Below are 25944 nucleotides of genomic sequence, written 5' to 3' on the forward strand. Positions count from 1 at the left end.
CAACACACCCTAATGGTAGCTGCAACAAAAAAGAAGAAGATATTTTACCTTCTTCGCTCTTCACCTCATAGGCACTCCCAGTGCCGTCGTCTTCCCCTTTCTGCTAAGATGACATCAAACATGTGAAGTTTCCTGTCTTTCACTTTCACCCCAAACACGATACACTCTCTTCTCCCATTCTTCTAACACAAAAATGTTATCATCTCTCCAACCACTCTATAACCCTAAACCCTCCTACTTTACCCCTCCCAATCCCTTATCCCCCCAAACCCTAAAACCCACCCCCCCACTCTCCAAACCTTCTAGAAACTTCTACCCTTGCATCCATTCAATCCTCCAATACAACCGCAAACCTCAACTCGCAGGAAACACCCCAAGAGTCGTCGTTATTACCTCCGGCAAAGGCGGCGTCGGTAAGACAACAACCACCGCAAATATCGGTCTCTCCTTAGCCCGTCTCGGGTTCTCAGTCGTCGCTATTGACTGCGATGTTGGTCTTCGCAATCTTGACCTCCTATTGGGCCTAGAAAACCGGGTTAATTACACCGTTGTCGAGGTTTTAAATGGGGATTGTAGACTTGATCAGGCTCTTGTACGTGATAAACGTTGGTCTAATTTCGAGTTGCTTTGTATTTCTAAACCTAGATCTAAATTGCCTATTGGGTTTGGTGGGAAAGCATTGGTTTGGTTAGTGGATGCTTTAAAAGCTCGCGATGAAGGTGTGCCTGATTTTATAATTATTGATTGTCCAGCTGGCATTGATGCTGGGTTTATAACGGCTATAACTCCCGCGAATGAGGCTGTGTTAGTGACAACACCGGATATTACGAGCTTAAGGGATGCCGATAGAGTGACGGGGTTGTTGGAATGTGATGGAATAAGGGATATTAAGATGATGGTGAATAGGGTTCGAACGGATATGATTAAAGGGGAAGATATGATGTCTGTATTGGATGTGCAAGAAATGTTGGGGCTTCCATTGTTGGGAGTGATACCTGAGGATTCCGAAGTTATTAGAAGTACTAATAGAGGTTATCCACTTGTGTTGAACAAGCCACCAGCTTTGGCAGGTCTTGCATTTGAACAAGCAGCTTGGAGGTTGGTTGAGCAAGATAGTATGGAGACTGTAATGTTGGAGGAGGAGCCAAAGAAACGAGGGTTTTTCTCGTTTTTCGGAAGGTAGCATAATGGTGATCTTCTTCGATGCTTTAGTTATTGTTTTCTGTAATTGTTTGATTCTGTTTTCTGGAAGGTCCTCTGGAACAAGAAAGCTGTGTATAGTAGAGTTACGGTTTGCATTCTTCCATTGTGACTATTTCAGGATTCTGTTTGTACGATAGTTGAAGATTAGTGCAATTTTTAGAAATGTGCACTTTTGTTTTTGTTGGATTTGAGCTGAAAACTGTATCATGCGCGTTGCACGAAATATGATTATTTTTTTCCTCCATCAATCTAATCTGAGTGACTGTATTTGGCTGCTCTCAGTTTGTTCAACCTGTGATCTCCACTTCTGTCCTTATTGCTTGCTATGCACGCTCTAAGAAATTTCGCTCGAGTCACTGCTCAAAAGACAAGTAGATTTTGTGTAAGACTCCCTCAACAGTGTTTAATTTAGATATCTGTGTTAATGAGAAAAATATGCAGCCTCTTTCACTCGGACGGAACCTGGTTGGACTTCCATTAGCATTGAACTGAATTGATTACACTGTACAGTAATATTGCATATGCTGTATGTACATAATGAAATAGCTCCTGCTTCTCCACAAAAAGAAGCCAAGAAGGTGATCATTTTTTTTAAGTACATAAATTTATTAATAATGAGAAAATCTCCCATATACAAACAGTATATCAAAAAGTAGATAATCTACAACACAATATGATTGATTCTCTACAAACTAAGATAATCTACGACACAATATGATTGATTCTCTACAAACTAAGCACTATCTTCTATACCAACTGGAAGTTCATGGATGCACAAGAAAATAGGAATGAGAGTATATTCTTCAAAGATACATAGTCGTTCTCTAACCTTTCAAAAGCTCTCCTATCTCCTTCCACAATCCACATGATTGCTAAGTTAAGGAGGTGGTCATAAAGGTAGGAAATGTACTGTTGCCAATATAAATACTCAATAATCAAGACGATCAGTGATGCTGGGAGGTGAGAGCCGAAAGGGCCCCAGAATTACTATTGGGGGTGCAATGTGGTGCTTTCTTACTCCATCACTTTTATACCAATGGGTGTGTTCCTAGTGAAATGGTGCGTTTGCTGCAGTCAATGGATGCAGACAATCTCAAGCAGTTGAATGTCATCATCATCATATCTGCGTGTTGAGATCCTCTATTATGAGGTCAGGCATGGCACCATCTGAATTTAGCGTGGATGAATGTGCACAGTGCTAGCACCCTCGGCTTTAATTTTAGCCAATTATATGTGAAGACTATAAACATCTTCCTGTCCAGAAACGGAAATGCTTGCTGCCGGTCTCGTGAAAGCAGTAAACTATAGCAGTCTCTGCTGCAATTCAATTAGTAGTTTACGACCAACCGAAGTTACATCTCCTGAAAAAAGATGTCAAAATTAAATCTCATAAATAATGAGCCTAAGATTCATGCATCTTTTTTTTTCCCATTGATATTCCTTTCTTCGTTTTTTTCTCTTCCTTTTTTTCCATCTCTGTGAAGAATGATCTCCGTAGACAAAAGACTAATGTTATACACGAGATTTCAGAGTCAGGGAAAGCAGAATGTTTACCTGCCCCTAAGGTCAAGATGACAGTTTCATGATCCGGATCCTTGGATATCTGAACAACCAGCATTTCCAGCACTTGTATCTGGGAAGTTAAACACCATAGACAAGGGAAAAAGAAAAAGAGCAAGAAAAAAAAAGGGTTAGCCAAGATGAAACATAAGCTCCCACTGACCATTCAAGTTGACTATGCAGTACTGTAATGGATGTGATATTCTTAGAACATTGGCAATAAATAGGGTTATCTAGAGAAAGAGAAGCTTCCATCCGTCTCCGACCATCACGAAAAGAATTTTCCAATTTGTTCATTAGACATAAGAATAGGAACTCAGTACTTCGTGAAATTAGACTGCATTATTCTCATATTCAAAACAATTGTAAGGAAAGCACAACAAAATTCCAGATAACTACAACATTTACAACCGCGAGGAAGTTTTCTTAGCTGCAGTGAGTTCCAACATACCAGGGAAGGGATAAACTCAGATGGTGGACCAACTATAGATATTGCAAGATCGCTTCCACTGATCTTCCACATATTTGTTTCTCTAGCTGCATAAATCTAGCAACAGAAACAAATATTACATCTCCTTTGACAAGAGAAGAAAAATGGGGGAAATAAATGCGTTAACACATTAGCAGTTTTTACATCAGAATTTAAAATGGGACTATACCTCTGTAACCACAACTCTATCCGCATTAGTGAATGCAATAGCAAAGTCATCTTTCAATGCTGCTAGACGACTCCAAATTAAAATTTCAAGCATTGTGCAATCAATGTAACTGTAATATGGAAGGAGAATGCTCTCAGGTACATACCTGTATGTATGAGGTTGAAATATTACTATAAGTTCTTGATATGGAAAACTCTGGCGTGCTGCTTGAAGAACAGCACGAATCTCAGTGGGATGGTGAGCATAGTCATCGAAGATATGGCACCCACGTACTGTACCACCTCTAAAATTTTGCTAGTGTAGCTGCAAAGAAAAAAATGGAACTAAGAAACTTTTTCTGATCCGCGGAAAGAGCACTGATAGTTGCAATGACCTGCAGGTTGGAATATCCAAAGCAGCAACGGAACTCAGCAAATATTGACTTTACTTGCAGTGGAAGAATGAAACAGCTTTTTAAGCTAAAACATGCTTTCTCTAAACTAAGATATAATTACAAGCAGCCAACAAATCATTTTCCAATTTTGGGACCCATTGATGTATAAACAAGTCAAAATTGATTAGCTGTACTGACATCGTTTACAGCCAACAATATTTGAGTAAAGATCAGAGAAACATAAAATAGTTCTGCTACTTTTAAATGTTTACTTACACTGATAAAAAACAAAAAAGCAAAACAATTCTCAACGCCCTTATGAGGTAGTGATGAGTTAAACTACTCGTGTTGGCATGGAAGTGAGCCCGGTAAACTGATTCCATTCTGCTACTAGGGTTCCAAACCTTCCCCTGAGCTCTAGAATCTATAAATAACTTTTAAATGTTTACTTACTGCTAATGAATTAAGAACATTGTGGATTCCCGGCATTTGTAGGCTGATGTCCTCAATATGTAGTTCCTTGTGGAACTGGAATAAAGAAAGAATATCTTTAGACTACAATCCATGCACAAGTATGAGGTATTCCATATGCCAGTAACATCAAATAACTGCAGGGAGTAGGTATAAACAGAAAATAGCAACCAAAAAAAAAAAAAAACAAAAAACTCTCCATGGCATTATATTTTTGCATTTATCTGCAAGAATACTGTACACCATAGAGAAGTTGCAAAGCCTCAAATTCACTAACAGGAATATAAAGTTAGTATTGACAAATTTCCTATATAACGAATTTTTTTCAAAAGACCAAAAACCTATTTGTTGGTAATAGCCATGTCAAAATATATTCTTTAACCTGCATGGAAATTTGAATCACCCAAATCAGATGGCGTAAGAATAATTAGTCTTTCAATTGATATGACAGTGCTGCAAAATTAAAGATGTGGAATAGGTCAATCACTCCTATTGAGTCACGTGAGATGCATAATAAAAAAGAATTTTAGAACCTGGTATACTTCATGTTTCTTTGATCCAATTTTGCTTTTTGTTCGTTCTAAGTTATCTGATCCCTTAGTCCAAATAAAAACTGTCTTATTAGGTAGTCACTATCCCCACTCCCCGGCAGGTGATTGGGTTTTTCACAAGATTTTTCGTTACTCATGTCAGCATTCTCACTTATGATATCTCCAGGTCTCGTCATCAAAAACCTTATGACTGAAAATTTTAATTTAAGAAGTTCCAGTTCACAACTGAATATACAATGTCTTTTTCTAATCTTAAGAGTGCACTTGGTAATGAGTGAAAGCATGTGTTGTTTTCTGGTTTTTTTCGAAAATATTTTCCGGTGCTTGGTATTTGGTTGGAAAGTCAAAAATTTCTCTTTGATCCTACTTCCTAGTATTCCAAAGTGCATTGGTTATTTCGGGATGGAAGGAGCAAATGAGGAGATTACTTCCCAAATGTTCACTTTATTTGTTAGTTGTTGCATTCTTTCATAGTCCTTGGAAGAAACAACAACAACAACAACCCAGTGTAATCCCACAGGTGGGGTCTTCGGAAGAAATTGTTTTGAATTGGACTCTGGAGAAAATAATCTGCAGATTTGTAGAGGAAGACTTACGTAATGATATTTACCTTACGTTGTGCTTCTATTAAGTTGTTCTTACACTTTCTTGACAAGTGAATTTATGGATCATGCAGTATAGAGTTGCCAACTGAAGTACAAAGCACGTGCAGAATTAGCAAAGCATATCACTTTCTTAGGAATAAGCTACCAACAATTTCCCTGTATGTTATTCTTGAATAATATTTGTAAGAAACTAATGAACTTATTTCAGTTTTACATAAACTAGTACATTTTACCTAGAGCTTTATCTTTTAAGGAACAAATGTACTTACCAGCTGATAGTCACTACCTCCACACGAGTTTAGGGATATAGATAAGGCATGCCAATCGTTACAACTAGAAATTCCAAATGTTGAAAACTGGAATGCATCATTGCGAAGAACTGAAAGAGCAGAGCCTGCACCCGTTTTGTTGACCAAAGAACGTGCACCCGGACTGTAAATCCAATCAGAAAATCATTGTTAGTAACTACATTAGACATGAAAATTCAATATTTCCTTCGTTAGCCTCAGAATGAGATCAATTTGTGTGGTCTATAACTAAAGATAACATAAGCCACCAAATGATAGTTTATGAAACATAAATGGACCTTCAGTAAAAGTACGATCAATGTATCAGAGGACAAACATAATAAGTTCACAATTCCGGTAATGGATTATTGTTCCATATCCTCATAGATGCAGCATCCGCAAGTTGGTTGAGACATATGATTCTATTAGAACTGTAGTCAGTGAACTCTGCATAGTACGTGAATAATATCTTCGGATAGTGTTCTAAAGGAATAAAGGGTAATGACCAACAAAGATGCAATAGCTGAGTATTTTATGTAGTAAAAAGAATATGGCACATGTGATTGTTCTCCTTGAGGAGATGTTTCCTATGAAAAGTGAGCAAAATTGTTTGTGAAATCTTCAACAAGTTTCTGTTTGAGCAAGAAAATTTGATGCTAAATCCACTCAATCCATGAAATGTATCGACCTTGGAAGGAAATTTAGCAATATATACGTATCACCACATAAAATTAAATGTCCTCCAACCCTTATCTGTCCAATGAACTTCCCGAAAATAGTTTTAACTGCTGCCTGAGATAGAAATAATCTAATGATTTCCAGAGACCAAATAAACAAATTTAGTATACATGGCAAACACTACAAGCAGTGAATCACCAACCTCGTCTTGAAACATGTCTACATGTTCCCAATCTATATTTGTTACCACAGCTATTTGAGGTTTTACTCCAAGGAAGCAACAGTCATATTCATCAGCCTACATTAAGAAGCACAGATATTAGACTTACAGGAACAACAAACTATAGTGATTATGATTCTCTTAAGATTTTACAAACAAAATCAACTCAACTCATGCAGATAACCAGATACAAGAAAAGATGTGTGAGAGGATTGGATACCTCCAATACAAAGTTGCAACCAGTTCCACAGACGATGTTTCTTGCAACAAGCTGCGGAAGGCAGTTATGTCAAATGTAAGTTTTGTGCGTAAATGAAAAAACTCACAGTGGGATACAAGTGCTCTAATGTGAATAAAAATCGATCCGCAAGCCTATTGACAAACTCCCAATGTACACATCCAGAGAAACTTCTTACAGAATGCAGAGTAATACAAATCACTTCTTAGAGGAAGATGCAGAGTGAAGCTACCTGTGGTACCCAAGCCCCAATTACAGCTGTAAAATCATCCCCCATTGCATTTAAGAAATAAGCAAGCATACTAGCTGTGGTACTCTTCCCTGTATTGGTCAAAAATCAACAGAAAGCAGGAGAAGTGAATTTTGATGGTAAAAGAGGCTGAAACACAAGTAGGTCAAATTCAAGCCAAACTAATTCAGGTTACCTAACTAATAACAGAAAATATCCAAAGACCTTCAAGAATCAGTCTCAGCTGATAGATGTCATACAAGCCAAACATCTTATCAGGCCTGAAAAGTTCTACCCATGCATTCATAACATGAGTTTTACCCATTAATCGTATATGTTTTTGCTAATAACATAACGGTTCATTAGTAACATCTTTTTGCTAATAGCATAATATAGAGAGCAGACATGAATTCCAGATTTTAATAACCTACAGTATTGGAAGCCTGAAACTCTCCTCTCAAATGTTGCCTAACCCTTGTCTTCTCCCTTTCGAATACCCTATGCCTTGAATCCTTCTTAACACCTATGCTAGTGCAAGACACTTGAGTAAGCATAAAAACCAGCGCAGATACACATTCCTGCAAGAAGTGTATCCACAGATCAAATAGCTAACCCTACAAAGCAGAAGAGTTTTTAGCAGAGCTAATTAGCACAAGCGAAATGGTTTGTCCAACAAGCGAGATAGTGAAGTTCCTCATATTTTAGCTTCCTCGGAAATACAAGATTACATGGCACTTTTAGTCAAGATCTCATAAAACGGCCAGTTTGGTAAATAATGACATTGACATTGAACAGAATTACGAATGTACATGTTTTTCAAACAACAGACCCACCCAAGAGAAATGGCTTACACAAATGATATTACACCTCAGGAAACTTTCTTCATATTTCAGGCTTCCATGTATATATAAGCATATATTGAGTCTTATCAAGATCTCAGAACCCTGTCCATATTTAGCAAAGCTTCGACATTGAAAAGATTTGTCACGTTTGACAGTATCTCAGCAAACACAAAAGAAATAAGATTACCATGGCTACCACTGACAGCAATGAGGTTGTAGCTTTCAGTGATCCTGCCCAACCAAGTTCCTCGCTTGTAGCTACAAGAACAGAATACCATGTATACCATCTGAGTCCAAGTCTAACTTGGGTAACAGAAATTCAGTAAATAAATAAAAAAAAGATTACTGTTCTCACACAGGTACCCCAACAGACTCGGCTTGTAAAATCTCCACATTGCCTCCAGGAATCGCACTCGACATAACAAGGGCATCAGGCACTGAACCATTATACTTTCTCAGATTGAGCTAAGAATGGCCTATATACAGTCGGGCACCGGCTTCTTTCAATGCTTCCATAGCATCTTTCCATATCATATCAGAACCACTGACCTCATAACCCTATTGCATGTTCAAATTTAGTTCAATTTACCTACCTAAGCATTAGACGAAAACAGAAGAAACAAAGAAAAATAATGATATTAAACTAACTACCACTCACTAATTCAATTGTCCAAATAATAATGGGTCGTGTTACTCACGTATTAGCATGCAAAGATTAAGATACATAAATTTTTATATGTAGGAGTTATGCAGTTGTTATTCAATGGATAATATTACAAGCTTGGATTATTTACTGTTAATGTTAAGATTTTAATGATGACAACCTATGTTACTATGCTGGGAAAATACTCAAGGCCCAAGCAATTAACACACTGCAACAGTTCGGCCCATGATCCCATGGATAGACCAAGCCAACGTGATATCTGCATTAATGAGGAAGAAGTCATTAAAAGGAAACTATCACTGGCAATCAAGTACCACGAGACCCATTGCACAAGGAAAGGAAATAGTTGAAGGCAAATCACGGGAACATTAAAGGAAGGAGATAATCAAGTATCAATCAGCAAAACAAGGAATCATTAAAGAAAGGGAGATAATCAAGTATCAATCCGTTCAAAGACGCAAGGAAAAGATCAATCATCATCAAAGCTCTTGCTTTATTCTTGGAAAATAAGGATCCTCAATCTTCCTATTTTCCAAGGATCAAATCTCTTGGGTTGCTTTCTCTGCTTAGAAGAGCCACGACGACTTCACACCTCATGTATAAATACTGGCTCATTCAGACGCACAACTGTACTTTGTCTCAACCTTCACATAGTCTTGGCTCTACTTTTCATAAGCATTGTAATTCAATTAAGAGTTGTTGTGTAAACAAAAAAAAAAAAGAGTTATTTTCAGTTGGTGAGACTTTGTAACAGAAAAAATACGAGAGGTTGAGTGTAGACATAGGAGCTCTATTCAAACCAATTCTTTGTACCAAGATTCACATTAAATAGCTGCAGAGATCACCCTTGCAACCCAAGGGGACTGGACTAGAATTCACATTGAATCTGAACCAGTATAAATATCGTGTGTCAATTACTTTCTGCATTTACTTTACAATTATATTTACCGTAGTCGACTAGGTGTTCTACATAGTCGACTCTCTAAAGAACAAAACAATTACAATTCACCGCCTCTCTTGCACTTTCAATTGGTATCAGAGCCTGAACTCAATCTTAGTTGCTTAACAACACTTGAGGAAAAGATCAAATGGCTGGATATCATATCCCTGGAGCAATACTGCAAGATGGACATTCCACTACCAGACCTCCCTATTTTGCTGGTGAGCATTATGCACACTGGAAGGAGAGATTCAGAATCTTTGTCATGTCAACTGACTACCAAGCATGGGTTGTAATAAGGAAGGGACCAAAACCTATTCCCCACAGTGAAGCAAAAGATGATAAAGAGAAACTTGATGAAGTGTCGTTTGATTTGACTAAGGAACAACAAGAAGTCATTGCTACAAACGCCAGAGCTATATCTTTGCTATACTATGCAGTCAGTGGAGAAGAGTATAGCAAAATATCAAATTGTGAGACTGCAAAGGAAATGTGGGACTAATTAGAAGTAACCTATGAAGGCACATCCACAGTTCGAGAAAACAAAATTGATGCTCTTCACCATGAATATGAAAATTTTATGATGAAGAAAGATGAAAACATTGAATCAATGTTTTCCAGATTCAACAAAATAATCTGTGAGTTAAAATCTCTTGGTGTTGTGTATTCCAATGCTCAACAAGTAAGAAAACTTGTCAGATCTCTTCCAAAATCATGGGAAACCATAGCTATTGTTTTGGAAGATGAAAAGCTTGATAAAATGACTTATGATGAACTCAGAGGAAATCTCATGACCTTTGAGAAGAATCACATCAGCAGGCACCAAAAAGAAGAGAAGAAGAAAGTGGTTGCATTCAAAACTCAGATAGTTGAAAGTGATGATGACGATTTCAAGGAAGATGAAGTTGCACTGATCTCCAGATCTGTAGTGGAAGCAATGAGGAGATCAAGAAATAATCGAAGAACAAGTTCAAACTCTCGAAAAGGAAAAAATTCTACTAATCTACAGAAAAATGATGGGAAATGTTATGAATGTGGAAAGTATGGTCATATTGCCTCTGAATGCTCAGAATCAAGAAGGAAACCCTCCAGGAACTATAAAAAACAAAGGGCATTTAGTAGCCGGAGCGAAGATGAAATCTCAGAAAATGAAGATGATATGGAAAATATTTGCTTCATGGCAATTGGAGAAACCAGCGAGGTAAGAACTTATTTCTGCGCTAAATGTAATGAAACACAAGAACTCTTAGATCAAACCCTTGAGGATTTGAATAGAGTTTTTGATGAATTTAAAAATGCAAAAAGAAAAGAAAGACTGGGATATAAAATTACAAATTTGTGATTGAAAAGGATCTTCTTCAAGAAGAAATCTGTGATTTGCAACTACAAATAAATAGTCTGCGCAAATCCACCAGTCAAAATTATGTAAGGTCTAATCAGTCGATTTGCAATCGCAAATCAACTGGGAAGAAACCTATGAGTGATTATTCTTATAATAGTGAAAAGTCGAGATATCTTGAAGAGACAGATCAGTCGACTAAATCTCGCAAGTCAACTGACAGGAAGTCTGAAGCAAATCTCTCCATTATGTCTAAATCGTCTAATCAATATGTCACCAAAGAACCATTCTCTTTTACATGTTTTTGGTGCGGTAAAACTGGTCATAAATACTATCAATGCAAATTTCGCAACTCTCAAACCTTTGGATGGGAATGGAGACCTAAGAATATGTTTCAAGCTAATCCTCAAGGACCCAAGCATGCTTGGGTACCTAAAAGAAAGTAATTACATATTTTTGCAGGAACGCCACACGAAGAAATCCAAAGGTAAATGGTATCTAGATAGTGCGTGTTCCAGTCACATGACAGGCGACAAAAACGTGTTCAAATCAGTCGCTGAATATGATGGAGGATTGGTAACCTTTGTAGATAATTCCACAGGAACTGTTATTGGAGTTGGTACTATAGCATTTAATAACTCTTGTGATATTACTAACGTTTATCTTATGAAGGGACTCAAGTATAATCTCTTGAGCATTAGTCAATTATGTGATTCAAATCTTGAGGTAAGATTCAAGAAAACAGGATGCATCATTGAAGACCCCAAGGGTAAAGAAATTCTTCCTGGAAGCAGGAACAAAAATGTGTATGTATTAGATTCTGTGAAGAATCCAGTAGGACATATATGTCTAGTCTTTATGGGAGAAGATCCTTGAATATGGCACAAGAAACTAGGGCATGCCAGCATGAGATTAATTGAAAAATTGGCTAGACATGACTTGGTACTAGGACTGCCTAAGTTGAACTACACAAAAGATCACATCTGTGATGCTTGTCAAAAAGGTAAGCAAACTAAAAATTCCTTTAATTCAAAAGATATAGTGTCCACTTCTAAACCTTTGCAGCTGCTTCATATGGACCTTGTTGGTCCTACTAGAACTGCCAGCATTGGAGGAAAAAGGTATGTCTTTGTTATTGTTGATGATTATTCTCGTTTCACTTGGGTCATATTTCTTGCTCACAAAGATGATACTCTAAAATTTTTTAAGTTTTTCTGTGAGAAAATACAGCGTGAAAAAGGTTACTACATCACTTCCGTTAGAAATGATCATGGAGGAGAATTTAAAAATAAGGCATTTGAGGATTTTTGCAATGAACAAGGCTATACTCACAATTTCTCTTTGCCAAGATCTCCTCAGCAAAATGGTGTTGTTGAACGAAAGAACAGAACTCTACAAGATATGGCAAGAACCACGATTGTAGAACATAACTTACCACACCACTTTTGGGCTGACGCTATAAGCATAGCATGTCATGTTCTTAACCGGTGTCTAATCAGGCCCATTCTAAAAAGAACTCCCTATGAACTCTAGAATGGAAAGAAACCAAACATCAGCTACTTTCACCCTTTCGGATGCAAGTTTTTTGTTCATAACAATGGTAAAGATAACATCGGAAAATTTGATCCTCGAAGCGATGAAGGTATCTTTCTTGAATATTCTCACACTAGTAGATCATATAGAGTTTATAATAAACGTACATTATCAATTGAAGAATCTATTCATGTTATATTTGATGATACTAATCGGTTGGTCGAGGAAGGTAATAATGCAGATGATGAAGAAAGGAAATCCACTGCGGCTCCCTCACTTGATATGCAAAATGATAAAACACAGTCGACTACTGCTCAAGTAAGATCGACTGATGTGGCCCTTGAACCTGTTCCAAATGAATGGAGAAGTGAGCCTGACTATCCAAAGAAGTTTGTCACAGGGGACATTCATGAAGGAATGAAGACTAGAGCATCAAGCAAGAAAAATGCAAATATTTCTCTCATATCGCAATTAGAACCAAAGAAGATTGACGCAGCACTTAATGATGAACATTGGGTCAAAGCTATGCAGGAGGAACCAGATCAATTATCAAAGAATAATGTATGGAAATTAGTTCCTAAACCTAAAAATATTTCAGTGATTGGTACCAAATGGGTTTTTCGCAATAAGCTGAACAAAGCAGGAGAAGTTGTACGAAACAAAGCTCGACTAGTTGCACAAGGTTACTCACAACAAGAAGGAGTCGACTACGATGAAACTTTTGCACATGTAGCACGGTTAGAATCAATCCGCATCTTACTTGCATATGCATCTTTTAAAAAATTCAAACTTTTTCAAATGGACGTCAAAAGTGCTTTTCTAAATGGTTTCATTGACGAAGAAGTTTATGTCAAACAACCTCCTGGTTTTGAAGATCCTAAACTACCCTATCCTGTTTTTAAACTTTCAAAAGCTTTTTACGGTCTTAAACAAGCTCCTAGAGCCTGGTACGATAGATTAAGTTCTTTTCTAGTGAATCATGATTTTTCCCGAGGTAAAATAGATACCACCCTTTTTATAAAAAGAACTCCCTCAGGAAATCTCATTATTCAAATTTATGTTGATGATATTGTATTTTGAAGTTCTAATGTTACATCCCGTATTTTTGAACGTCGGGTTAATTGTAAGTTGAGGTGGGGCCCACACGTCAAGATTTTTTTTGGGACATGTGACAAATTATATAAATCACATATGTGAAGTTAAACACAACTCAAGAAGGACCCTTGGGCCAAATCAAAGTGGAAGTCCTCCAAACGAATATTTTTAAGAAAACGTTTTCGGGTGACCTAACTTTGCGGGGCAAAACCTGTATTATAAGTTTGGAATTTGGAAAAATACCAAGAAATATAAGTTGTAGATAATTGAATTAGCTTTCCATCCATGAGTCGTGGGTTCCCAGGTGACGTCGGTACAAGGAGATATGGACGTTTTAAGGTCGAAAGGTCAGTGGGCTAGGCCCAACTCGGGACCAACCAAGTTGGCCCAAAAAAATGAAAAGAAAAATTTAGGCCCAAGGTGAGAGGGTGGCCGGCCATACCTGGTCCAAGCCCACCAAATTAATTAATTTCCATGTGGCAAATTAATTATAAAGGGATCATTATCCCTTAGATGATTCAAGAAACTTAGAAGGAGAAAGAACAAACAAAACAAGAGCAAAAAAAAAGGGGTCATTTCGGGTTTGGCCATAGAAAATTCACCCCTCCAAATCTTCCTCCAAAAAATATTTTCTTGTGGTATTCCTACTAATTTAAGGGTCCTTTACAACTTGGTGTAATTGTTTTGGAAGAAGGAGCACTTATTTCTTCAAGTTGACAACTTGTTCAAGTGAAGGAGTTGTAGAAAAAGGTAAGAATCAATTTCTTTTTCTTATGTTATGAAGGTTTGTTTATGTTGTGGTATGTGGAAATGAGTAGAAATTATGGAAATAAGGAAATTTGCAAAGTGGGTATGTATATATATATGTAGCCATGAGTGTATATATGTTGTATACATATATGAGTTGAATTTTATGTTGTATTCTAGTTGTGGTTATGGTGAAAATTATATTGGGAATGAAAGTTGAATGAATTTTGGTTGAAGTTGTAATGTAGAAGATTATGTCACTTTAGAATGATTTTGTGATATTATGGAAATGAAGTTGTTAAGATGTGAATTATGATTATGGTTGATGAAATTGGAAGATGGAAATATGTTATGAATATGTAGGTTGAAGATTTGAAGTTTTGGGTGAATTATGTTTTGGTGGAAAGTTTGAATATTTTGTATATCTTGTGAATATTTCGTAGAAATGATATGAAATATTTCCAAATTATATTGTGATGATCTAGATTAATGATGAATGTGAAACCATTGAGATTAGTTTGGAAATTGAAGTTGAAATGAAGGTTATGACATTATGTTGGAAAGATAGCTAGTTAAGTTATATTGTGTTTATAGTGATTGTTGTTGTTGTTGTTGATGTTGTTGTTGGGTTGTTGTTGATTGTTTTGGCCGAGTTAAATTCTCAGGGATGCTATATGTATAGGGGAGATGCTGCCCAAATTTCTGTAGGCAATTATGAATAAAGATTGAATACTTAAAGATTGGAAATTGAGAATTGGTAAATGTGACCAATTGCAGATTTTGGGCGAAACGGGAATTGAATTTGGAAAGGCGTAAAGAGCATATAAGGTATGTAAGGCTATCCCGATTCTTCTTTTGGCATGTCCTAGGTGTACTAGGATCGGATTTGAGCCTCGGAAAGTATTCTGCTCATCGGAATCTGCATTTGAAAATACCCCTTTTTCATTCAATTGAATTGAACCCTATAAGTATGCTTTATTGAAAGAATTGTGCAAACTTCCGCAAATTGTCTAGAAAATTATGGAATGTCCCTAGAACCTCCGTAGGTGACTTTATAAGCTTAAAATACGTAATTTGAGCCCATCGCTTCGTTTGTCCCGAGGTGGGCCCACTATTTCCGATTTTACCCTTTTGTGTTTATGACTTGTCTTCGAGCATTTTTTTTAAGAAATATTCTAACTACTCTTTTAACTACTAAATAAAAATTGTTTTAATATTTCATTAAGCCTTATGAATTGTTTTGAAACTTGGGAACGATCTCAGAAAGATTATGCTTCCGTAACCCATTTTGACATTCAAATTTCACTTACTATGACTCCGTTCGATTTCATTGATTTGATCTGTCATTCGATATGCTTCATTGAGTCTCTGGAAATATATATGGTATTTTTATTGCATTTAGTTTCTCACTACTCCATTCGTGGATGCCTCAATGTTTCCCACACTGAGCCCGGGCCAGGATATGTTGTCAAGCGTATTCCTCTGCATTGTTCGCCGTGCCTCGATGTGAGGGGGCAGGTATACATGTACATGGGTTGTGGAGTATGCTGTGCCATGTACACATATTCTGATATGATATGATATGATCTGTTATGGCCATCTGATATGATATGCTACGTTACGGGGTTATACCCCTATTCTGATCCTTCTGTATTGTGGCACCAGCATCGGGAGGGTGGCCACGTTTTGTCTGCCGAGTCCCTTGGCAGGGGCCGGATATGATATGGCATATGTTTCTGTATACACTCTGTATGTTTTGAAAATATGCATTTGATACTTTGGATTTTACACTCACTTTTCTGTACGTTCTGTACCGGTTACGATTTTGATTCTGTAATTCAGGCTTTACATATTCAGTACATATTTCGTACTGACCCCCTTTCTTCGGGGGCTGCGTTTTCATGCCACGCAGGTACAGACGACAGGTTTGCTGATCCGCTCGCTTAGGACTTTATTCTGCTATTTTGGAGCGCTCCTTTATCCGGAGCCTATATTTTGGTACAATCTTCTGCTATTGTATATATGTACGCTATTCAGGGGTACGACGGGGCCCTGTCCCATCTTATGATTCTGTTATGTTCTGTAGAGGTCTGTAGACATACTTGTGTGGGTTCTGTATATGTTTTGGGTTGTTATGATCGGCGATGGCCTTATCGGCCTCTACGTGCAAAATCTGTTCATCTGTGATATTTAGTAGTGCCAACTAACCTTTATATTAATATATTTTGATAATATGTTGGTTTGGGTTATTGGGTACGTTTGGGTGTCCAGCACGGACACTAGTCGCGGCCTACGGGGTTGGGTCGTGACAAAAGTGGTATCAGAGCGGTTCGTCCTCGGAACGTCTACAGACCGTGTCTAGTAGAGTCTTGTTTATCGGTGTGTTGTGCACCACACCTATAAACAGGAGGCTACAGGGCATTTAGGATTCTACCCTTCTTTCTGTCTTAGATCGTGCGATAGAGCTGTGTTATCAGGATGACTCCTCCCTAACGAATTGTTACATTTGCAGTTATGCCTCCAAAAAAGGCGACAGCGGCCCAGAAGGCCAAGTCAGCAGCAGTGGGAGAGACTAGCCGGGCCCAGAGGATTACCAGGGCCCATGCACTGATTATTCCCGAGCGTATGCCCCAGTCAGAGGGCTCTTCTACACCGCCACCACTGGAGGAGATTGGAGCAGCCACAGCTGTAGATCAGGGGGCGGCCTCACCGTCGGCTCCTGAGATTCCAGTACCTGAGCCTCCAGCTCCACGGCCAGGGACTGAGGATCAGACAATGAGAGAGGCGGTCCAGTTGTTGACCAGACTTGTGGCGGGACAGGTTCAGGGGCACGGACTTAGGGATGATCGGGCAGACAGACGGGATAGTTCGAGAGCTCGTGAGTTCCTGACTTGTGGTCCTCCAGAGTTCTTCGAGACAAAGCCCCAGGAGGATCCCGAGGAATTTATCAGAAAGATGCGGCGCACGTTACATTTGATTAAGGCATCTGCGACAGAGTCAGTCGAGTTGGCTTCGTACCGGTTGTATGATGTAGCAGCAAATTGGTACGAGTCTTGGGAGTTAGCCAGAGGCGTTGGTGCTCCCCCAGCAGTCTGGGATGAGTTTTCTGAGGCTTTTCTTGGCCATTTTCTGCCTCCGGAGTTACGGCGGGCCAGGGCTGACAGGTTTCTATTATTGAGACAGAGGGGCCGCAGCGTTCGGGATTACAGTCTGGAGTTTGATTCGTTGGCCCGATATGCACCTGCTGTGGTAGCTACTATGACTGACAGGATGCACAGGTACATTATGGGGCTGGACGATTATTTGGTCGACAGTTGTTTGGTGTTGGCCGCTCAGCCCAGTATGGATATTGCCCGTATACAGGCACATGCCCAGGGTATGGAGGAACGGCATAGAGGACATCAGCCCGACAGGAGCCAGGATCGGAGACAACCCAAGAGGGCCAGATCAGCTGGGTATTCTGGGGAGTCTTGGAGTAGGCAGCCTCAGCAGCAGCAGCAGTCTAGCAGACATCCTTCCCAGCCGGCACAGAGCACACCTCCGCAGTTTACAGGCCGGAGATTCGATAGCCCAGGGTATTCAGGAGCAGGCCAGAGCTCTAGGGCTTCAGGTCCGTGGACAGATGGGGGTTCCGGTCAGATGAGGCCACCCAGGCCTCAGTGTTCTTATTGTGGCAGATATCATCCTGGAGAGTGCTACAGAGCCACCGGTGCATGTTTTTCTTGTGGCCGTCAGGGCCATTCTGTGAGAGATTGCCCGTATAAGGGTAATTTGGGTGGTGCAGCGCAGCCTACCGAATTAGCTGTTGGTTCATCATCTTCGTCTGTAGCTATGCGCCCCACGGGGCAAGGTACATCAGCACCAGCAGGCCGTGGTAGGGGCCGTGGCGGAGCTTCCAGTTCTGGCGGTCCTTCGAACCGCATCTATGCCCTGACTAGTCGACAGGATCCGGAGACGCCACCAAATGCGGATATAGGTATATTATTATTCCTTTCTCGAAATATATGTGTAATGATCGGTCTAGGCTCTATTTTGTGGTATATTTGCCCATCCTAGTTACTAATAGGATTGAGGCAAAACCCGAATTGACAAAAACCGTTTGGGTAGCCGTGCATATAATAAAAGGTGAGTCTTGAAGATTTAGAGGGCTAATATAATAAATGCATAATCAGAAAAATGAAAGACCCTCTCTAGAGCGGAGTGGGACCCGCTTCGAAAAATTATTCAGAAATTGTTAAGACCCCGACTTGTCTTAAATTACGTAACAAAGGACGTGCGGGGCAATTGGTGTAATTATACCGGCCCTAACGTGCCTAAATGCATTAAAGTTGTAAGGCTAAGCGTGCTAGGGCCAGAGCAATTCTGGGATGGGTGACCCCCTGGGAAGTAAACTAAAATTCTCACAAGTATAGGAATAAGGGACGAATGGGAAATTTGGGGTAACCTAAAGGAAATTAGAATATGTGGAGTGATTAGAGACCTTAAAGAAGTCGGGGAGACTAAGGCAAAATAAGTCGGTGAGGAAGAAGATAGCGCAATGCAGCTTGAGAATGAGAGTAAGTTTGAATAAGCGTTTGGGAATTGTTTTGTAAGTGAAATGGTAGTAAATGTATATGTGTGCATATGACACCCCGTTCATGACTGTACCGACCGGCAGGTGGGCCCCAGCAGCCAGTGTCGCGATATATGAAAGATATTAACTAAACAGAATTTGAGAAACAAAGCGAAAGACATGGTACAGATATTACAAGTAAACTGACACTAGTTCCGCTGCCAGCTAAGGCCGGGACGTTCTAGCACAACGATGTTCGGAAATAGAAAAAAAAAACGAGTACGCAAAAAGGGGACAGTAATAGTAACGTTTGGGATATTTTGAAGGAAAGAAAGAGACCTCTCCGACGTATTATAATACCCCATAAGGCTAGTTGAACATTCGATAGGTCGTGGGTTCCCAGGTGAGATATAACGAATTAATGATGTTTTGGAGAAGAGATATAGCGTCCCTTAGATTTTTAATGAGGTGTTAAACAAGTGTTAAGAAGGTTCCATAAGGATTGGATATCAAACGAGTCGACGAGAACGAAATCGGAATAGCTGGGCATTATACGACCCAACATACTAGCCGTATAAATTATACTGGTCGTATGTTATGCTGTATATTTAGCCCAGATTGGCAGCATTCACTGGACGAAATCTACGGCCAGACATACGGCCAGTATAATTTATACGGACCGTATGTTGGTCCGTAGAAACAAGACGGGTCAGATTGGGTATTATTAATAAGGGGATCAAGTTCATTTCATTTCATTTCCCCTTCTCTCTAGAACTCTCTAGAACATTTCTCCACACTTCACCTACAAGAATCCAAGAGAGAGTAAGGATCAACTTCATCAAACCAAGGAAATCAAGTGTAAGAAACTCATTAGAATTCATCCAAGTCAAGAAATTCCATTGGAAAGGAACTAGGGTTTTGGCTCAAGTGAAGTCTTTCCACTCAAGGCTCATTCCCACACTATCTAAGGTAAGTTTTATGATCATTCCATGTTTTTTAAGATATTGAGAGGTTGAAAGACTTAGTTTATGAAAGGATATAGAAAATGGGTTATAAAGATGAGAATAATGAGATTTTGAGTAGTAGCTTGGGATGAGTCATGATTCTTGATATATTGTGATTATGATTATGCTATAAATGATATTAAGGACATGGGATAAGCATTATATGTGAGAAAACGTACTAGTATACTACGACCATGATTATGGATGAATTGAAGTGAACTTGTGGAATGTGGGTAATGTAGATGAATGAAGATTGTTGGTTATAATGTTGTGAATGTTATTACAAACGTTTGGGAATTGATACATGATATGAGGAAAGTTGTATAAACTAAGGAAATGCTGCCCAATTTTCTCTAGCTTTAGTAAGCACGTTCATATAATCGATTAACTAATGTTAATGCGAATTCTCTTGAAGGTAGAAACGTGAGCATTGAAGGAGAACAATCAAGCGATGGAATTGTTAAACGAAAGAGGTATGTAAGGCTAGTCCCTTCTTTCTAAGGCATGACTCCTATGGCATGAATCCTCCTATCTTTCCATGATTTTCCTACATATCGGAAATTATGAGTCTACGATTATAAAGAGCTTCATACAAGATAAAGAAAAAAGATACGTTACGAGCATGACAATACTGATGATGAATCTAAGTCTAGAAGTCCTCAAGCTCATGATATGACATTCCTACGAAGCTAATGATCCTTATATGATTCCTATGATATTATTTTCCCTACCTCTCCATGACTTTCTTACATTCCGGGAACTATGAGTTAACGTTGATAAAGAGTTTCTTATGAGATAAAGATGAGAAATATATCATGAATACGATAATAATGATAATAAGTCTAAGCCTAGAGATTCTAAAGCAAGATATGATGTCCATGAAGTTAATGATCCTATTTACGATCCCTTGATGTTGTTCATGGTGTACACTCACCTTAAAATGGTAGTCCTTTCAAGGTGAGATATGATGATTATGATCACTCCATAATGTAATCGGGAGTTCACGACTTTACGTCACCTCGACATAGCTATAGTTGCCTTCAAGTTCTAATGTATGTTTTAACTATAAATGTATGATAATGCTAAGTTTATGATAAGGTTACGATAAGCTTATGATAAGGTCATGATGTGTCTATGATGTGCTCACAATGATACAATTCCACCATGCCTAAATGGCCGGACATGTCACCGTAAAGGCGGGCTGCTTGTGATTCCACCGTGCCCAAATGGCCGGACATGTCACCGCTAAGGCGGGCTGCTTATGATTCCACCGCGCCTAGAAGGCCGGACATGATCACCACTAGTGGGCGGCATATGATGGTTACCCGGACGCGGGTTAACGATGATGGTATATATACGATATGGTGATGTATGTGCTATGACGATATATGTATTACGATTATATATGTTATATGTATGAAATGCATCCACTCCTAAAGGTTAAGCAGGTTATGTCTTTATCTTATGTCTTATGATTTCTCTATTATGTTCATTTCATTCATGCCTTAAATACTCAGTACAATGTTCGTACTGACGTCCGTTTCTTTGGACGTTGTGTTCATGCCCACAGGTAAACAGGGAGGAGATCCAGACTCGTATGAGCTGTTAGCAGGCCTTGAGAGCACTCCATTATTCCGGAGGTGCCATTGCTTATTGTTTTGTGTATATGTATTTTGGGCACGGCGGGGTCCTGTCCCGCCCCTATGTCTAGCACTCTAGTAGAGGCTCGTAGATACGTATGTGTGGGTAGTATGGTCTCACGATGTCCTTCTTGTATGTATATTATTTTGATAGCCGAAGGGCTTATGTATATAAAGGTAATTATGTTCAAAGTGAAAAATGGTTTTCCTATGATTTGAGTATAAGATTAATGAATGAACGCTTGATGTGTACGATGGGTAATGGTACGAGCGGTGCTTGGTGGTTAGCCCCGGGTACCCATCATAGCCCCTAGTCGGGTCGTGATAATTTCATTAGAGATCATGTGTCAAAAGGAGATATAGAAATTAGCTTTGTTAGCACTGATAGTCAACTTGCTGACATTTTTACAAAACCTCTCTTAGAAGACCGTTTTTGTCACCTAAGAACCTTAATTGGCCTAGTTGAAAATCCTGTTACTGTATAATTCTGTTATTTAGTATGTTGTTTTGTTTTATTTTTTAAAAAATAAAATAAAAAAATATTTTTTATATTTTTGGCTGTTCAAATCTTTTGCGTGATTTTATGTGTTTGTGACCTTTCCATTTATCTCATTTTCCATATTTACGACGCACCCGTCATAATCACTTTGCAGACCACCCGTTCACCTTCCATCCCATTTGTTCCTTTTCCCAACGCCGGTTCACAATCCCAAGGTTATTCTATATACTTCTCGTATCCTCTCTTCTCTTCTTCATCTTCCTTGTCTCTTCACTTTCTTCTTCCATGGCCAGACAACAGAAATCTGTACCCACTTCTACTCGCCAAAGCTCTAGGATCAAAAGTAACGGTAAATCCACCTTCCCTGTTCATGTGGATTCCGATATCTCTACTCATTCGTCTTCTTCTGAAGCCACTGCGTTATTTCTCTCTAAAAGTAAGGGTAAACGTTCTCTCGATGTTGATACTTGCGTTGAATCCTCTAAGAAACTGAAGTTTGACCCCGAAACTCCTCTTGGGCTTAAGAAACATTTTTGGGACACTTCTAACCGTGACTTGTTCGTCGCTCTGAAAGAGAAATCGATGGTTTCTAATCGTAGTGTTGATCTTGACTACATGCAAACACTCTCTTGCAAGGTAAAACCCCTTTTTGAATTTCAAGGCTGGACAACAATTTTTCAAAACCCCACCCGTGTTTATGAAACCCTGTTCGCTTATTTTTTGCTAATCTCAAGTCATCTAAACATAATGAAATTGAAACCCTTGTTCTTGGTACTCGCATTGTGCTTGACTGTGATGTGTTGGATTCTATTTTAGACTGTCATTGTTTAGGCTTCTTTGATCTTCCCAAAACCAATTGGCCTGAATCCCTTGATGTTTCCTATGACCAAGTTAAGCCAACCCTATCTGGTCCCCCTACCATTCCTAGTCATCTTGGCCCGTTTGACATCACCTTTGAAGCCCGTGTCTTAGCCCACATTGTCTCCACCACCCTTCTTCCTCGTGCAGGCTCTTTTTCTACTGTTACTCAACGTGATGCTATTCTTGCATATTGTCTTTTGACTAAAAAGACAGTGAAATTATCTGTTGTCATCCTTAACTACATGATTGAATGTGATGCTAATCCAACCAGTCTACTCTATGGTATGCTTATAACTCATATTCTTGAAGCCCATCTTATCAATCTCAGTGACTATCCCAGCATTCTGGTCAAACAATGTTACAACTCTAGAGCTTTCTGTAGCATGGGATATGTTCTTGTTAATGACTCTTGGGTTCCTAAAGACTCTGTTGATGATGCCCCCCCCCCCCCCCCCTCCCCCCTAAAGATAAAAAAAAAACCTCCACCTCTCAGTCACCCCCTCCTATAGATGTGTCTCCTGAAGTGCTTGTCAAATTGGATGCTATGAATGCTCAACTTGAATCCACGAAAGACTTAATAGCGTCCACTTTATACAACATGGAACGCGTCAGGGACTCTACTAAGGAAACAGGTGCTGATATTGCTCGTGTTAGGGTCAAGCTTGATCAGATTGTCAAGGAAGCTGTAAAGCTCTCTACTAAGCTCCAGGCTAGTGTGGATGCCTTTCCCAACAAGCTGACAGTAACATTGGATGCTCTTAATGATGCCATAGTAAACACCTTGGCTTATTTTCTTCGACCCTTTGTGGAGCAGCAGCAGGAGGAAAATAAGCAGGATTCTTAGCCGTATTTTTCTGTTAAGACAATTTATGTGTTTTGTTTGCTTGTTTTGTCATGACACTATATGTGCGTGAAACTGGGCCTAAGCTCAGTTTTGTGGATTGTGTTTTGTGGTGTTGCATTATGCAACCCCTCTATTGCTTTTTAATCCGAGCTATATTTCTTTGTTATTCTTGTTCCGTTTTTTTTATTGATGCCAAAAGGGGAGAATAGCGAGGTCAACCATTCAAATATTCAGGGGGAGTTTTCCTCCAGACTGAAGCAACAACCCTCTAGAGCAAATGTACCAGGGAAGTTGACTACTTTATCTTGAGTATTAATTGTCATCATAAAAAAGGGGGAGATTGTTAATGTTAAGATTTTAATGATGACAACCTATGTTACTATGCAGGGAAAATACTCAAGGCCTAAGCAATTAACACACTGCAACAGTTCGGCCCATGATCCCAGGGATAGACTAAGCCAGCGTGATATCTGCATTAATGAGGAAGAAGTCATTAAAAGGAAACTATCACTGGCAATCAAGTACCACGAGACCCATTGCACAAGGAAAGGAAATCAGTTGAAGGAAAATCACGAGAACGTTAAAGGAAGGAGATAATAAAGTATCAATCAGCAAAACAAGGAATCATTAAAGAAAGGGAGATAATCAAGTATCAATCCGTTCAAAGACACAAGGAAAAGATCAATCATCATCAAAGCTCTTGCTTTATTCTTGGAAAATAAGGATCCTCAATCTTCCTATTTTCCAAGGATCAAATCTCTTGGGTTGCTTTCTCTGCTTACAAGAGTCATGACGACTTCACACCTCATGTATAAATACTGGCTCATTCAGACGCACAACTGTACTTTGTCTCAACCTTCACATAGTCTTTGCTTTACTTTTCATAAACATTGTAATTCAATTAAGAGTTGCTGTGTAAACAAAAAAAAAAAAAAAAAAAAGAGGGTTATTTTCAGTTGGTGAGACTTTGTAACAGAAAAAATATGAGAGGTTGAGTGTAGACATAGGAGCTCCATTCAAACCAATTCTCTGTACCAAGATTCACATTAAAGAGCTGCAGAGATCACCCTTGCAACCCAAGGGGACTGGATTAGGATTCACATTGAATCTGAACCAGTATAACTATCGTGTGTCAATTACTTTTTGCATTTACTTTACAATTATATCTACCATAGTCGACTAGGTGTTCTACATAATTGACTCTCTAAAGAACAAAAAAATTACAAGTCACCCCCCTCTTGCACTTTCATTTACTTCAAGAGAGTTCTTTACTCTTAGCCACGTATTATTAATACATAGTCTTTTTCACATTCTATCCCACATAAAACGCTATTAAAAGTTCTGGCAAAATTTAAGTTGCTAATGGTAATGCAAAATTTAATATGGGAAACCAAATGTTGCATGCAGAGTTACATATTCCACTGGGTGTTGTACTAGTTATGCGTAAACCACATTGTTTCGCACAGTTTTATGTTGCAAATCAAATTTTGTCCGTATTAGATACGAGCATTTTTATGCCAAGATTATTTCTTTTTTCTGCAGCCAAACAAAATCATCCTTAAGAGCTGAGCAAGGTATCACGAGCTATTTTATGAAATTGAAAAAGTTCCTTCATCCGTCCCAAAAAAAAAAAAAAAGAGACAGGGTTTTAGAGTACAATCATTTAATTTTGTGTCTCAATTCATAATCACTCAGTAGCGATTTTATGTGGAAAAAAGGGTCATGCGAACCCATGGTCACCCGATTAAACTCTGTATGTTATGTGTATAATTCTTAAAATATATTTAGTACCCCACTTTCTGACATCCATGTTACAAAAGGCTTAATGGTGCACTTAGTTGAAAGCTACGTTATTTATCAAGAGATTCAATGATAAATTTGCATTTTTTTTTAGTAGTGCACCCATGTTCTAAAAATTTCTGAAACTCCATAGCAAGTAACATTACCACTTTTTATAGTTACAAACATTTATGAAGTGTTTATTAAAATTATACTAGCAAAAACAATTTGACACCAAAAATAAAATAGTGTGAGTAAGAGAGAACAGTCGTTTGACAGCAAGCATGGCAAGAGCAGACAAGCCACAACACCGACAAAGTGTATCCATTCCTTCTCTCTTGCATCAATGACTTCGTTATTGTCGCATTCCTTAATTATTACTGCTGGGAATTTCAAAGCAAAGGAAGTTGTTCCAACATTAATTATTTAATTAACTTGCCAAGCTGAAGCATTTGTGAGAGTAATTGCTTGAGAATAACTGTAATTTCTTGCTGAGTAATTCAACGGTGCCTTTATTGCCGGTGGTACCAT

The 25944-nt window shown here is 38.7% G+C and overlaps 1 protein-coding gene and 1 pseudogene across 1 annotated transcript; one reads left to right on the top strand and one right to left on the bottom strand.

Moving 5' to 3' along the window:
- LOC132631964 (septum site-determining protein minD homolog, chloroplastic) lies at nucleotides 1–1451 on the top strand. The gene has a single exon (XM_060347735.1). It carries the CDS (start codon nucleotides 194–196, stop codon nucleotides 1181–1183), a length of 990 nt encoding a protein of 329 aa, XP_060203718.1. The 5' UTR covers nucleotides 1–193; the 3' UTR covers nucleotides 1184–1451.
- On the bottom strand, nucleotides 1452–25944 carry LOC132631963 (uncharacterized; annotated as a pseudogene).

This window comes from Lycium barbarum, chromosome 3 (assembly GCF_019175385.1).
Source record: "Lycium barbarum isolate Lr01 chromosome 3, ASM1917538v2, whole genome shotgun sequence".
NCBI classification, from domain to species: domain Eukaryota; kingdom Viridiplantae; phylum Streptophyta; class Magnoliopsida; order Solanales; family Solanaceae; genus Lycium; species Lycium barbarum.